The sequence below is a fragment of the Hylobates moloch genome, unplaced genomic scaffold, assembly GCF_009828535.3.
Source record: "Hylobates moloch isolate HMO894 unplaced genomic scaffold, HMol_V3 SCAFFOLD_12, whole genome shotgun sequence".
NCBI lineage: Eukaryota > Metazoa > Chordata > Mammalia > Primates > Hylobatidae > Hylobates > Hylobates moloch.
The window spans coordinates 41,327,186-41,342,929 of record NW_026652287.1 but is presented as its reverse complement, the minus strand read 5'-3'; the positions used below and the strand labels follow the sequence as shown (position 1 = coordinate 41,342,929).

At 52.4% G+C, this 15,744-nt stretch overlaps 1 protein-coding gene across 8 annotated transcripts in view; it reads right to left on the bottom strand.

Moving 5' to 3' along the window:
• Positions 1–582: 582 nt before the first annotated feature.
• CERS4 (ceramide synthase 4) overlaps positions 583–15,744 on the bottom strand; it is a 61,040-nt gene continuing 45,878 nt past the window's right edge. For 6 of the 8 annotated variants that reach the window (XM_032169539.2, XM_058425109.1, XM_032169540.2 and 3 more), the window contains 9 exons: positions 12,720–12,837; positions 11,610–11,728; positions 11,466–11,523; positions 11,072–11,122; positions 10,648–10,740; positions 10,265–10,393; positions 9,503–9,609; positions 5,640–5,796; positions 583–5,554 (listed from right to left, as the gene is read on the bottom strand). In XM_032169539.2, the coding sequence (XP_032025430.1) occupies positions 5,375–5,554; positions 5,640–5,796; positions 9,503–9,609; positions 10,265–10,393; positions 10,648–10,740; positions 11,072–11,122; positions 11,466–11,523; positions 11,610–11,728; positions 12,720–12,837 (1,012 nt within the window). In that variant the 3' untranslated portion in view covers positions 583–5,374. Of the gene's footprint in view, positions 5,555–5,639; positions 5,797–6,892; positions 7,101–9,502; positions 9,610–10,264; positions 10,394–10,647; positions 10,741–11,071; positions 11,123–11,465; positions 11,524–11,609; positions 11,729–12,719; positions 12,838–15,744 lie in introns of those variants that run through there. The other 2 variants (XR_009208934.1, XM_032169542.2) reach the window with 2 other exon arrangements.

Here is a 15,744-nt window from a genome sequence, read left to right as displayed (position 1 = left end):
GTTTTTTAGTGTTGGGGTCTTCCACTATTCCTCAGGTTGGAGTGCAGTGGCAAGATCACGGCTCACTGCAGCCTTGAACTCCTGGTTCAAGTGGTCCTCCTGCCTTGAGCTCCTGAATAGCTGTGACTACAGGCACATACCACCATGCCTGATTTTTAAATTTTGTGTAGAGATGGGGGTCTTGCCATGTTGCCAGGCTGATCTTGAACTCCTGGGCTCAAGCGATCCTCTCCCTTGGTCTCCAGAAGTGCTGGGATTACAGGTATGAGCCACCACATCTGGCCTGTCTTTATATTTTTTCTGTGACTTTTATTTTTCTTTATTAATCTTGCCAGATGTTCGTCTATTAGTCATTCAAACAACTTTTAGGTTTGATGATCCTCTCTAATTTTAACACATATCCTGTGTTTTTTCTTCTATTGAGCTTATTTTACTGTTCTTTAAAATCTTCTTAAATGCTTAGCTGATTATTTTTGAGCTTTTTCTTTTTTCTTTTTTTTTTGAGACAGCGTCTCACCCTGTTGCCCAGGCTGGAGTACAATGGCACGATCTCGGCTCATTGCAACTTCTGCCTCCCAGGTTCAAGCGATTCTCCTGCCTCAGTCTTCGAGTAGCTGGGATTACAGGCACGTGCCACTACTGCTGGCTAATTTTTTTTTGTATCTTTAGTAGAGACGGGGTTTCACCATGTTGCTCAGGCTGATCTCAAACTCCTGACCTCGTGATCCACCCCCCCTTGGCCTCCCAGAGTGCTGGGATTATAGGCATGAGCCACCGCACCAGCTGCTTTTTTTTTTTGTCTTTTCTAATATAAGCCTGTTAGGCTACAAACTTCCTCCAAAGGATTGCTTAAGCTACACTCCACAAACATTGACATGTAATATTTTTGCTATTCATCTTTTTTTTTGAGACAGAATCTCACTCTGTTGCCAGGCTGGAGTGCAGTGGCGTGATCTCGGCTCACTGCAACCTCTGCCTCCTGAGTTCAAGTGATTCTCATTTCTCAGCCTCCCGAGTAGCTGGGATTACAGGCATGTGCCACTACACCCAGCTAATTTTTGTATTTTTAGTAGAGACGAGGTTTTACCATGTTAGCCAGGATGGTCTCGATCTCCTGACCTCGTGATCCGCCCACCTCAGCCTCCCAAAGTGCTGGGATTACAGGCGTGAGCCACCACGCCCCGCCTTTGCTATTCATCTATAGGAGTGTATTTTCTAATCTTCATTATGGGCTCTCTTTCAACCCATGAGGTTTTTTTTTGTTTGTTTTTTGGAAGGAATGGCAATGACTGGATAGGGAAGCACCAGGCAAATGGAAGAATTATACTCCTTGTTTCATGAGACACTATGGTTGATTTATACAAATCCCTTTCTTCATGCATTTATTAAGATGAAATTTACATAACACATGAGCCATTTTAAAGTGAACAGTTCAGTGGCATTTAGTGCATTTGCAATGTTGTAGAACCACGACTTTAGTTCCAAAACATTTTCACCACTGCAAGATAAAACTCCGTACCTATTAAACAGTTTCTTCCTACACCTTCACCCTGCAGCCCCCGGCAACTATAAATATACATTTTATTTTTATAGGTTTACCTCTTCTGGATATTTCATATAGGTGGAATCATAAAATGTGTGACCTTTTATGTCTGGGTTCTTACACTGAGCATGCTGCTTCCAGGGTTCATTCACATGTAGCATATGTGAGTGCTGTATTCCTTTTCATGGCTGAGTAATAGTCCATTGTATGGATGGACTACAATTTGTTTATACAATTTGTTATTGGACACTTGGGATGTTTCTATGTTTTTTTTTTTTTTTTTTTTTTTTCTCCCTCCAGACAGGGTCTCACTCTGTTGCTCAGGCTGGAGTATAGTGGCATGATCATAGCTCACAGCAGTCTTAATTCTGTTTAACTTCTTGAGGAACCACGAAACGATTTTCCACAGTGATTATTTTACATTTCTACCAGCAGTGAACACAGTTGTTGCATTTTTTCCACATCCTTGCCAACACTTTTGAGGCAGAGTTTCGCTCTTGTTACCCAGGCTGGAGTGTAGTGGCATGATCTTGGCTCCCTGCAACCTCTGCCTCCCAGGTTCAAGTGATTCTCCTGCCTCAGTCTCCCGAGTACCTGGGATTACAGACATGTACCACCATGCCTGGCTACTTTTGTATTTTTAGGAGAGAGGAGTTTACTCCATGTTGGTCAGGCTGGTCTCGAACTCTCGACCTCAGGTGATCTACCTGCCTCGGCCTCCCAAAGTCCTGGGATTACAGGCATGAGCCACCACACCTGGCCAACACTTCTTTTATTATACCCACTCTTGTGGATGTAAAGTGGTTTCTCATTGTGGTTTTGATTTGCATTTTCCTAACGACTAATGATGTTAAATATCTTTTCATGTGCTTATTGGCCATTTCTTTTTGGGACATTTTTTTTTTCTTTTTCTTTTAGATGGAGTCTTGCTCTTGTTGCCCAGGCTGAAGTGCTGTGGCGCAATCTCGGCTCACTGCAACCTCTGCCTTCCGGGTTCAAGTGATTCTCCTGCCTCAGCCTCCCAAGAAGCTGGGATTACAGGCACATGCCACCATGCCTAATTTTTGTATTTTTAGTAGAGACAGGGTTTCACCATGTTGGCCAGGCTGGTTTCGAACTCCTGACCTCAGGTGATCCACCTGCCTCGGCCTCCCAAAGTGCTGGGATTACAGGTGTGAGCCACCACACTCAGCTGAGAAATTTCTATTCAAGTCCTTTGCCTATTTGTTTTTCTTTTTTTGTGGAGACGGGAGTCTTGCTGTATTTCCCAGGCTGGTCTTGAATTCCTGGACTCAATTGATCCTCTTGCCTAAGACCCCAAAGTGCTGGGATTACAGGGGTGAACCACCACACCTGGTCTCTTTGGCCTTTTTAAAAAATTTTTTTTGAGATGGGGTCTGGCTCTGTTGCCCTGGCTGGAGTACAGTGGCATGATCTCGACTTACTGCAACCTCCACCTCCTAGGTTCAAGTGATTCTCTTGCCTCAGCCTCCCGAGTAGCTGGAATTACAGGCGCCCCCTACCACGCCTGGCTAATTTTTGTATTTTTAGTAGAGATGGGGTTTCACCATGTTGGCCAGGCTGGTCTCCAACTCTCGACCTCAGGTGACCTGCCCACCTTGGCCTCCCAAAGTGCTAGGATTATAGGCATAAGCTACCGTGCCCTGCCACCCATTTTTTAAATTAGGATTTTTGTTATTGTTGAGTTGTAAGAGTTATATATATATCCTGGATGCTAGAACCTCTTCAGATATATCGTATGCAAATATTTTCTTCCATTTTGTAGCTTGTTATATCCCTTTAAAAATTGTATTTAATGAGTGTGTCACTTCACTTCAAAAACTTCACCTCTCTCATGCCTGTAATCCCAGCACTTTGGGAGGCCAAGGCGGGTGGATCATTTGAGGTCAGGAGTTCGAGACCAGTCTGACCAATGCGACAAAACCACCTCTCTACTAAAAATACAAAAATTACCTGGGCGTGGTGGCACACGCCTGTAGTCCCAGCTACTCGGGAGGCTGAGGCAGGAGAATCGCTTGAATCCAGGAGGCGGAGGTTGCAGTGAGCCGAGATGGCACCAACGCATTCCAGCCTGGGTGACAGAGACTCCATCTCAAAAAACAAAAAAAACTTCACCTCACTTCAAAAACTAGAACAGTGATAGTAATTGATATCTATCTGAATCCTGTCCCCTTACCTTCCCAGATCAAAGATAATTTACTAATTTGAATTTTGTGTTTATATTTTATTATAGTTCTAGTTAAGTATTCATGCCTATACATTATCTCATTTGGGTTGCTTTTGAGCTTTATAAAAGGTCAACTATTATACACAATGCTGAATGGTTTTCCAGTGTTGGTAACAATTTATACTCCCCCTGATAATGTGAGATTATTGACCCTCTACATTCTCTCCAATACTTTGTTGTCCAATTTCTTTTTGTTTGAGACAGTCTCACTCTGTCACCCAGGCTGGAGTGCAGTGGCGAGAGATCTCGGCTCACTGCAAGCTCTGCCTCCCGGGTTCACGCCATTCTCCTGCCTCAGCCTCCCAAGTAGCTGGGACTACAGGCGCCCACCACCACGCTTGGCTAATTTTTTGTATTTTTAGTAGAGATGGGGTTTCACTGTTAGCCAGGATGGTCTAGATATCCTGACCTCGTGATCTGCCTGCCTTGGCCTCCCAAGTGCTGGGATCACGGGAGCGAGCCACCGCGCCCGGCTTTTGTTTTGTTCTGAGATGGAGTCTTGCTCTGTTGACCAGGCTGGAGTGCAGTGGCGTGATCTCGGCTCACTACAACCTCCAGCTCCCGGGTTCAAGCGATTCTCCTGCCTCAGCCTCCCAGGTGACTGTGATTACAGGTGTACATCACCCTGCCCAGCTAGTTTTTGTATTTTTAGTAGAGATGGAGTTTTACCATGTTGCCCAGTCTGGTCTTGAACTCCTGACCTCAAGTGATCTGCCTGCCTCAGCCTCCGAAAGTGCTGGGATTCCAGGTGTGAGCTACTGGGCCTGGCCTCCGTTTCTTTATTTTTGGAGCTCTTGAAGAGACAGTGACCTCCCCAGGCTAACCCTTGGGAAGCCTGTGGGATTTTACCCCACTCCCTCCACTGTCCCAAGGAAGGCTCCTGGGACCACAAAGGTGGGCAATCTACCAGACTTAAGAAAGGACTGCAGAGACAGGCCTGGTCCGCGACCTACGTGTGAGCTTGGGCAAAGGACTTGACCTTTCAGAGCTAGTCTGCAAGGGGGTCTTTAAGAAGCCGACCAAGGGTACCCTAAGGGTGGAGGGAGGGGCTTGTTTGAGTCGCTGGCTGGCGAGTCAGGGGCTCATCTGGGGACAGCGTGGGGAGGGGGTGGTCTCTGGGCTCTGTTGCTGTCTGGGGCCTCTGGGGCCCTGCATCCTTGGGTGGCAGTGAGTATCCCATCAGTGGGGTATGTAAGTAGAGGCCTGGCTCCCTTCGGGGTCTCTGGGGATGAAGAAGGAACTTTGATAGGGACCCAAGTTCTCAGGCAGAAAATTTGGCTCCGTTTATGTTTTAATTGGACCCTTTTCAGCCTGGGGCTCCCCCCAGCCCCCAGGCTACAGCCTGGAGGTGTCTCTGGCCAGCCACAGCATCCAGCTGCTGGCTCCCAGCTCTGTCCAGTTGCCCAGAGGGAAGAAGGGTGGGTGGGCAGAAGGAAGGGGCTGGAGACAGATCATCAGCCCTCCCCGTCCACCCCGGGAGGGGCCCTCCCTGTCTCCGGAAAGGTGGCCCAGGGGTGCCAGTCCAGTCACCCCAGAAATATCCAAGGCGCTGGGGGCAGCCCCTTACAGCCAGCCCCGCCTGGCTATGTGGCCGTTGTGTGCCTGTTGGTCAGACGCCCGGCCACCCGGCTCCGAGGGCCATCAATGGGGGCTGGCCTGGGCCCTCGAGCTGCCCCGTTCTTTAGCTGCAGAGGTTCCTGGGCCGCCGCCTCCTCCTCACTGGAGTCTGATTCTTCTACATCACTACGAATGTCCTTCTCCATCTGGGGAACAGAGAGAAGGATGGAGCTCAGAGCAGGGAGGAAGGAGGAGCTTGGGGCTGGGGCCCCCGCGGCGGTCCAGCCATACCTGGCCCTTCTTCATGAAGCTATAGAGCATGCGCAGAATGAGGCAAGACCAGAACACGTGCAGCAGCTGCAGCAACATCAGAAGCCCGTTGAAGAAGTAGTAGCCGAAGAAGGGGCCCCTGTTGCTGATGGACTCGTAGTATGTGGTGTAGAGGATCCTACGGCCGGAGGGAGAGGAGGAGGCTGGGGCTTGACCAGCCGCTGTAGCCCCCAGTCCTAAGAATTTCTAACTGGCATGGCCTTCCCTGCTCCATAACCTTCTATGGCTCCCTAGTGCCCCCCCACCCCATGATACCTACACTCTTGAACTGGGCACGGGAGGCCCCCTCTCACTTGCTTGTACTAAATGAGCAGAACACACACATAAGCTCCCTGACTGGCCATTCATGACTATGAACCTCACCCAAGCGGGTACTTATGATCCCAGCTGCTTTCCTGGGTGGCACTCTGACACCTCCTCTCTACTCCTCAGACCCCCATCACCTCCCCCTCATCAGCAGGCAACTGCCTACTCACCTCAGAGGGGAGGGGCTTCATATCTCAGGAAGGCAGGCGGTGGGGCCTCCTCTCCCAGGAAGATTGAGAGGGAACAGGGCTCCATCTCCCAGAGTTTAAGAGGGGCGGGGCCTCATCTCCCAAGAAGTATAAAAGGGGTGGGGCCTCATCTCCCAGGTAGCCGGACAGGACAGAGGCAGGGCTTTGTCTCCCAGGGAGGCTGGGAGGGGCGGGGCTTCATTTTTACTGTGCAACCCAAGCCAGTTGGAAAGAGTGTTCCCCAGCACCGCTCCTCCCCTCAAACTCCTCCTTGCTTGTTGCCTGGGACACTGTCCTGGAGCCCAGCTCCTACCACATCCTCTTCTCAAACTCCGCTCTGGTTCTTGTTTTTGTTTTGTTTTGAGACGGAGTCTTGCTTTGTCACCCAGACTGTAGTGCAATGGCATGATCTGGGCTCACTCTAACCTCTGCCTCCCGGGTTCAAGCGATTCTCCTGCCTCAGCCTCCCAAGTAGCTGGGATTATAGGCGCCTGCCATCACGCCCGGCTAATTTTTGTATTTTTAGTAGAGAGGTGGTTTTTGCCATGTTGGCCAGGTTGGTCTCAAACTCCTGACCTCAAGTGATCTGTCCGCCTCAGCCTCCCAAAGTGCTGGGATTACAGGCGTGAGCCACCGCACCCGGCCTTCCTGCTGGTTCTTTATCATCAACGCCAACCCCACTGTTATTTCACACAAGAAAGAAAAAAACAAAAAGCTCACTCTTTACTCTGCCCCTCTGGCCACCAACTTATTTCTTTTCCCTGTAGGCTTATTTTTTTTTTTCCTTGGAATTCCTTGAAAGTACTGGCTGGGCTGGGTGCAGTGGCTCACGCCTGTAATCCCAGCACTTTGAGAGGTGGAGGCGGGTGGATCACAGGGTCAGAAGTTCGAGTCCAGCCTGGGCAACATGGTGAAACCCCCATCTCTACTAAAAAAAAAAAAAAAAATACAAAAATTAGCAAGGTGTGGTGGTGCGTGCCTATAATTCCAGCTACTCAGGAGGCTGAGGCAGGAGAATTGCTTGAACCCGGGAGGCAGAGGTTGTGGTGGGCTGAGATCACGCCATTGCACTCCAGTCTGGGTGACAGAGCAAGACTCCATCTCAAAAAGTACAGGCTGTAGCTGCTGTGTTTCTCCTACCCCCCAATCAGCTGTAGGGTGACCAGCGACCTCGCCTTCCTCACTCCACAGTGCTCAGCCCTGTACCCCCACCAGCTGGTACAACAGATTGCCAGCAGCCCTCCCTCCTCCCTGGGCCCCTTCCCTCTCTGGCTCCCCGCGCCCCACCATCTCCCCATCTCACAGCCACTTCTGCCTAATCTCCTCAGGCCTTGAAACCAAGACAGGTGGGAGCCATGGAGGGTTGTAGCCAGAGGAGGGATGTAATCTGACTCATGCTTCATGGGCCCTGTTCCTCTCTCGACCTGCAAACGTCAGGGAGCCCGAGGACTGAGCCTCTCTGTCCATACCTGCTCCCTAGGTGATGCCATCCAGGCTGCTGGCTGCAAATACCAGCCATGGACTGGCAACTCCTACATTACCTCTCTCCCCAGAAGCCCAGACTGGCATGCCCACTGCCTTCTCCATGTCTCCTCTGAGGCCACAGACCCCTCAAACCCAGCAGGGCTGAGCTCCTGCTGCCTCGAGCAGTTCCTTCTGTGATTGTTCCCGTCTCCTGATCCCAGAGGCATCCCCTTGAGTCTGGCCACTTCTCTCACCTATCCTGGGTCCCCTCACTCCTGCCCACACTTCCCATGATGTTTCCCCTGCAGCTGCCAGAGGGCACCCAGAACACCTAGGTCAGATTGAATCCCTCCTCTGCTTGTAACCTCCATGGCTCCCATCTCCCCCCGGGGTCAAAGCCAAAGTCCTGCCCACAGCCCTCAAGGACCTGCACGGCCTACCCCATCCCCTCCCTACACTCCCCCTCACCCACTCTGCTCCAGCCACACAGGCCTCCTCGATCTTCCCCTAACAAACATGCCAGGGACTTGCCTCAGGGACTTTGCACATGCTATTCTCTCTTCCTGGAACGCTCTTCCCCCTCTGATCAACGTGGTTCTGTCCCTCACCTCCCTCCCATCTCTCTGTACAAACGCTGCCAGTGAGGTATTCCCTGCCATTCTAATTCCAACTACCCACCCCTCCCATACTTCCTGCTCCCTTCCTGACTTTTTTTTTTTTATTTAGAGATGGAGTCTTGCTCTGTCGCCCAGGCTGGAGTGCAGTGGTGTGATCTCAGCTCACTGCAACCTCTGCCTCCTGGGTTCAAGTGATTCTCCTGCCTTAGCCTCCTGAGTAGCTAGAATTACGGGCGTGTGCCACCACGCCCAGCTAATTATTGTGTTTTTGGTAGAGACGGGGTTTCTCTGTGTTGGCCAGAGTGCTCTCAAACTCCTGACCTCAGGTGATCCAGCCACCTCAGCCTCCGAAAGTGCTGGGATGACAGGCGTGAGCCATCACACCTGGCCAATTTTATTTAAGACGAAGTCTCCCTCTGTCACCCAGGCTGGAGTACAGTGGTACAATCTTGATTCACTGTAGCCTCTGCCTTCTGGATTTAAGTGATCCTCCTGCCTCAGCCTCCTGAGTAGCTGGGGTTACAGGCATGCACCATCACGTCCGGCTAATTTTTTAGTAGAGACAGGGTTTCACCATGTTGGCCAGGCTGGTCTCAAACTCCTGAGCTTGTGATCTGCCTGCCTCGGCCTCCCAAAGTGTTGGGATTATAGGGGTGAGCCACTGTGGCCAGCCTAACTTTTGTATTTTTAGTAGAGATGGGGTTTCACTACATTGGCTAGGCTGGTCTGGAACTCCTGACCTCAAGTGACCCGCCCGCCTCAGCCTCCCAAAGTGCTGGGATTACAGGAGTGAGCTACCACGCCCAGCCCCTCGAATTTATTTTCTCGTTAGTAAATCTCTCCTTCGCATGCTGTGTAGTTCACCTGGCTGCCTCATTTACCATCCACTCCCACCCACGCAATGTCTGCTCACAAGGGCAGGGATCTTTGAACTGTGGTCTCTGCTGTGTTCCCAGCACACTCGAGAGGACCCACAAATATTTACTGGGCAGACTTTGGTGCGCTGGCAACCCTGACCCCTCCTCCCACTCCATGGTCCAGGCAGGCTGAGTAATTATAATTCTCTGTCTCACCTCTGTGCCTTTGCATATGCTGTGCCCTGTGCCTGGCACACCCTTCCCTGCCTCCTCCTGGAACTCTCCCAGCCAAGATCCCCAGCTCCTTGGGGCAGGGTACCAATGGTGAGGCAGTCCTGGAATCTCAGACATGCCCTCCCACCTCCCTGACCCCCATGGGAGGGCTGACTCACTGGGTGGGAAAGAGGACCAGTCGGGTGTAGAAGAAGACCAAGGAGAAGATGAGGAAGAGGGCGTCGCACACTTGCTGATACTGTATGTAGTTGACCATCTTACAGGCCTGAGAAGGGCAGCAGGGAGAAATGGGATCAGGACCAGGGGCCTGGTCTCAAGGAGAAGGTGCTATGGGATGGGACCAGGTGAGTTGGGGTGGGGCCTTGTTTCCAGGAACTACCTACCTTTTCAGGGAATGTGAATATAGGCCGGGTACGGTGGCTCACACCTGTAATCCCAGCACTTTGGGAGGCTGAGGCGGGCAGATCACCTGAGGTCAGGAGTTCGAGACCACCCTGGCCAACATGGTGAAACCCCATCTCTACTAAAAATACAAAAGTTAGCTGGCATGGTGGTGAGTGCCTGTAATCCCAGCTTCTTGGGAACCTGAGGCAGGAGATTCACTTGAACCTGAGAGGCAGAGGTTGCAGTGAGCAGAGTGTGCCATTGCACTCTAGCCTGGGCGAGAGAGTGAGACTCCATCTCAAAAAAAAAAAAATGAATACATGTGTGTAGCTTTATCCCCCAAGGAGGGAGGCTGAGAGAGGCAAGGTTTTCTCTCCCAGGAAGGCAGAGGGGGCGGGGCCTCATCACCCGTGAAGGACAGGAGGGGCGGGGCTCCATCTCCCAGGAAGGTTGGGAGGAATGGGACTTCATCTCCTGGGCACCTGGGAGGGCTGGGGTACAGCAGCTGGGAGGGGTCAGGCAGGGGTCGGGCCCACCTCCAGCAGGTAGTCGGCGGAATCGTGTAACAGCAGCACCAGAGAGCCAATGCGTAGCAGGTTGGCGCTATAGGAGAAGGTCATCAGGATGACCGCCACGAAGTGATGTATCACCTGCTCCTTGAAATCCTGCAGTAGACGGTGGGTCATAGTGGGGACGAGGCTTGATGCTGGAAGGTCCCCCACCCTATGGGCCAAGAAGTGGGTCCTTTCAGGGGGTTGGTGTGGCCTCTGGGCCCATGGCCTCTATATCTCCTGCAGGAGGTACCAGGGAGCGCTCAAGGTGTGATTGTGAGGCGGCCCTACCACCCAGCACCCCAGCATCCCAGCACCCCAGCTCCCTGTCCAGCGACTGGGTCTTCCAGACTCTTGTTTGGCCTCACCTTGCGCTTGACATCAAATGGCAGCCTGATTAGCAGTGAGAGGTAGAAACCCAGCTCCAAGAGGTACCACCAGTACAGGGATGGCTTCAGAGTCTGCAGCAGGGCAGGACAAGGTTAGCTGTGGGGAGCGAAGGCTCCAATCGGGCAGGGATATGGCTCGGGGCCCACTCCCTTCGCTCAAAACCAGGATACTTGAATCCCAATGAGTGAGCTCGCCATCCCTGGAGGTAATCAAGGGCAGTGGTTTGGTGGAAGCTCCTGCTTGGAGTTTTCTGGCCCTTCTCTATTCCCCAGAGGAATCAAAGAGTGTGGGACTCAGTGGGGAATGACGGTGTAGTGTCAGGGTTCAGGTCCCATGCCCATGGCTGCAGCAACTGTGATCATCGCCCTCACCCTCCAAGCATTCACACTCTCTGCTACTCACCTGGTTTGGGTAATTGTCCCAGCACATTACTGGTGCCCACAGCCATGACTCCTGCAGGGAAACAGGTGTCAGGCTGTGCGGAGGTGAGAATCCAGCCTCCCACCCTGGGTCTGCAGCCTCTTTGGGGCTCTTTCCACTGATAGATGCTACCTTCACCCAGCCCTGCTTTTTCCTGCCTCTCACTCTGGACTGGAGGGCTCATTCACTGCAGAACCCCAACTTTTGGTGCATGGTAAATCCAAATACCTGTTGAGTGAACATTCACCACCATCTTGCCAAGCTCTCGCACTCCTCAGCTACACGTTTTCCCCTCTGTCTGGCTGCACCACTCCACACACCCCCTCCTGCCAGATCCAGGCCAGCTGAGCAGTCAGCTATACTCGGGTATACTCACGTGGTACAGGACTGAGAGGCCGCCCACAAAGGAGGACAGGTAGAAGAGAAACCTCCAGCTGTGGATGGGGAGGGAGCTGTGAAAACAGCAGACACCCCCCACCCCGCGCTTCCCTGCACCCCAGAAGCCCCCTCCTGGGCTTACCTGGCCTCACAGAACTTCTTGGTCAGCTGGGGTCGATCCTGGTTCCGGCGTCTCCGGAACCATCGTTGGGTCTGCCGCAGCGTGAGACCACACTGGGCAGCCAGGAGGGACAGCTGGGGCTGGTGAGGGGTGATGGGGCAAGGGTCACAGAGGCCCTGTGGTGGCTTCCCCCATGTCCCCAGACAGGACTTGGCTCTGCCCTCTCCTCCACTGCAGCCCCATGTCTTGCCTACACGGTGACCATGTCTATATGGAGAGGCAGTGTTGGGAGTCCCAGCGTGGGGCCCTGCAGAACACTTGGGCCCTAAGAGAAGCAAATCCTGTTCATAGGGCAGGCAAGTCGCTGATGGGGATGGGATTAAGAGAGATGCTGGCGTGCAGCATCCCCTACCCCCACATAGGCTTCCCTGCGTCCCTCCAGAACGGTCAGTTCTCACCTCCAACCTAGGCAGGCAGTTGAGACCTTGCCCCAGCCCCAAGCCCTACCTGAAGAGGGAAATTGACAAGTAAAAGGAGAATCCCGTCTAGCTCTGCAGAAGCTGCCCTGTCACCCCTAGGGTATGTGGTCTTCACCATTCCCCACCCCACTCAGGACGCAGCCACGCCTCCACAGCACAGACCCTGTCCAGAGGGCAGCTACACCAGAGACAGGAATGGAGGGAGGGTCACAGGGCTGCTTCTGTTACTCCATTCTCTACCAGCTCAGACCTTCCATTCCTCCCCAGGATAGGAGAGCAAGCAACTACTCTCACCCTCCTAGAATCTGTCTATTGTGCAACTGTGCCCACTGAGGCCCAGGGAGGCTGGGAGGGGAGGGGCCCCATCTCCCAAGGAGGCTGGGAAGGGCAGGTCCTCATCTCCCAGGGAGGCTGGGGGGGGGGGGGCCTCGTTTCCCAGGGAGGCTGGGAGGGGTGGGGCCTCGTTTCCCAGGGAGGCTGGGGGACAGGGCCATTTCCCAGGGAATTGGGGATGAAGAGTGGAAAGTAGGGGCATTGGAGGGGTGCCTGTAGCCACCTTGGCTTCTCCTGCCCCAACAAATGGGCCACACACCACCCGCAGGCCCCACCCCCAGGGCAGTAGTGCCGGTTGGACGGCATGGGGGGCTCTCACCTCCTTGGGCCTGTGTCCTTCTGTGAGGAAGTGTTTCTCCAGCGTGGCGTTGGGCTTCACCTGCCTCCTGGTCTGATCCCTCACACCCAGCCACCGGCTCAGGGGCAGGCCAATGAATCTGGGTGCAAAGGAGACACAGCCTATCAGCCCAGGTGAAGAGACGGGACTGCCTGTGTTTGGGCGCAGACATGCTATCGGTGGGAAAACCAAGTCTCGGAGGGGCAAAGTTACAGGCTCAGAGAGCACAGCTGGCACATGGCAGGGTGTGTAAGACTGAGTTTTTTTTTTTTTTTTTTTTGAGATGGAGTCTTGCTCTGTTGCCCAGGCTGGAGTGCTGGAGTGTAGTGGCGCGATCTCGGCTCACTGCAAGCTCTGCCTCTCAGGTTTATGCCATTCTCCTGCCTCAGCCTCCCGAGTAGCTGGGACTACAGGCACCTGCACTACGCCCGGCTAATTTTTTGTATTTTTTAGTCGAGACGGAGTTTCACTGTGTTAGCCAGGATGGTCTCGATCTCCTGACCTCCTGATCTGCCCACTTTGGCCTCCCAGAGTGCTGGGATTACAGGCGTGAGCCACCGCGCCCGGCCTAAGACTTAGAGTCTTTCTTCTCCATCTGATCAGAGGGTTCGGAGGCCCAGAGTTAGAAAGGCTCGTGGGGCAGGACTCGATTTTCCACTTATTCCTGGCCTCATCCCCTGGGGCCCTGGAGGGGTAGCCTGGCTGCTGCGTTAGACCAAACATAAGAAAGGCAGCTGGCTCACGCCTGTAATCCCAGCACTTTGGGAGGCTGAGGTGGGCGGATCACGTGAGGTCAGAAGTTTGAGGCCAGCCTGACCAATATGGTGAAACCCTGTCTCTACTAAAAATACAAAATCAGGCCGGGCGCGGTGGCTCACGCTTGTAATCCCAGCACTTTGGGAGGCCAAGGAGGGCGAATCACGAGGTCAGGAGATCGAGACCACGGTGAAACCCCGTCTCTACTAAAAATACAAAAAAAATTAGCGGGGCGTGGTGGCAGGCGCCTGTAGTCCCAGCTACTCGGAGAGGCTGAGGCAGGAGAATGGCGTGAACCCGGGAGGCGGAGCTTGCAGTGAGCCGAGATCGCGCCACTGCACTCCAGCCTGGGTGACAGAGTGAGACTCCGTCTCAATAAAAATAAAAATTAAAATTAAAAAAAATAAAAAATAAAAAATAAAAAAAAAACACCACACTTCATGACTCCAGGAATTATTCCAGAAATGCAAGGTTAGTTTAACACTTGAAAAATCAGTATAGCCAACCATTTGATCTTTTACAAGCTGACAAAAACAAGCAATAAAGAAAGAACTCCCTATTCAATAAATGGTGCTGGGTAACTGGTTAGCCACATGCAAATTTAAACTGGACCCCTACCTGTCACTATACGCAAAAATCAACTCAAGATAGATTAAAGACTTAAATGTAAAACCCAAACATCTGGGTGTGGTGGTGCGCACCTGTAATCCCAGCTACTCGGGAGGCTGAGGCAGAAGAATTGCTTGAACTTGGAGGTGGAGGTTGCAGTGAGCCAGGATTGCATCACTGCACTCCAGCCTGGGCGACAGAGCAAGACTCCGTCTCAAAAAAAAAAAAACAAAAAAAAAAAAACAAAAAACAAACAGCTGTACCTTTGATTTGTCTGCAGGGTGAGGGAGGGTGTGCAGACCAACTCTTGGGATACCCAGGTACCTTTGCCCAATCCCAAACCAGGGACAAGAGTCTCTTCACTGCCTCTCTCACTGTGGCCTGGGTCCTGGTCTAACCCCCCCGCCAGTCTAGGGGCTCCCCACGGGCAGGGGCAGGGGCAGGGGCTCTTCCCGCTCCAAGCCCCTCCTCCCAGCATCCCCCATTCCCGGGTAGAGACTTGGAGATCAGGGACCCTGGTCAATCACCACATTGCCCACAAGAGGGCGCGCCAACACCACAAGTGGAGACCGAATTTTATATCCACCATCCCTCCCAACATCATCCCTCATTTGGGGAAAGGCTCAGAGCAACCTAGCAAGGAAATCACTGCAGACTAAATCATGATGCTGAGAGAAGGAGCGCTTACTATCTGCTAAGCATGGGGCCAAGTCCATGTGATACAATGGCTCGCCTAACCCTCAGTCCCTATTGTTCTAATGAGTAAACTGAGGCTCAGAGGGTCAGAGACATGCCCAAGGTGACACTGTGAGCAGGCGAAAGACCTGAAATTTGAACTCAGGATTCTGGTTTTTAAGAGGCAGGGTCTCCTTTTGGAAGTGGAGGGCGGGAGGATCGCTTGAACTCAGGAGTTCAAGACCAGCATGGGCAACATGGTGAGACCTTGTCTCTACTAAAAATACAAAATTTAGCTGGGTTGTGGTGTCACTTGCCTGTAATCCCAGCACTTTGGGAGGCCAAGGCGGGTCGATCACCTGACGTCAGGAGTTTGAGACCAGCCTGGCCAACATGGCAAAACCCCGTTTCTATTAAAAATACAAAAATTAGTCAGGTGTGGTGGCACATGCCTGTAATCCCAGTTACTTGTGAGGCTGAGGTAGGAGAATCGCTTGAACTTGGGAGGCAGAGGTTGCAGTGAACTGAGATCGTGCCACTGCACTCCAGCCAAGGTGACAGCAAGACTCCTCTGTCTCAAAAAAAGTTAGCCAGTCGTGGTGGCATGCCTGTAGTCCCAGCTACTGGTGGGGCTGAGGCTTTTGTTCTTTTTTTTTTTTTTTTTTTTTTTGAGATGGAGTTTTGCTCGTCACCCAGGCTGGAGTGCAGTAGCATGATCTCGGCTCACTGCAACCTCTGTCTCCTGGGTTCAAGCAATTCTCCTGCCTCAGCCTTCTGAGTAGCTGGGACTACATGCATGTGCCACCACACCTAACTAATTTTTTGTACTTTTAGTAGAGACAGGGTTTCACCATGTTGGTTGGGCTGGTCTCGAACAACTGACCTCATGATCCACCCACCTCGGCCTCCCAAAGTGCTGGGATTACAGGCGTGAGCCACTGCACCCAGCCTAATTTTTGTATTTTTT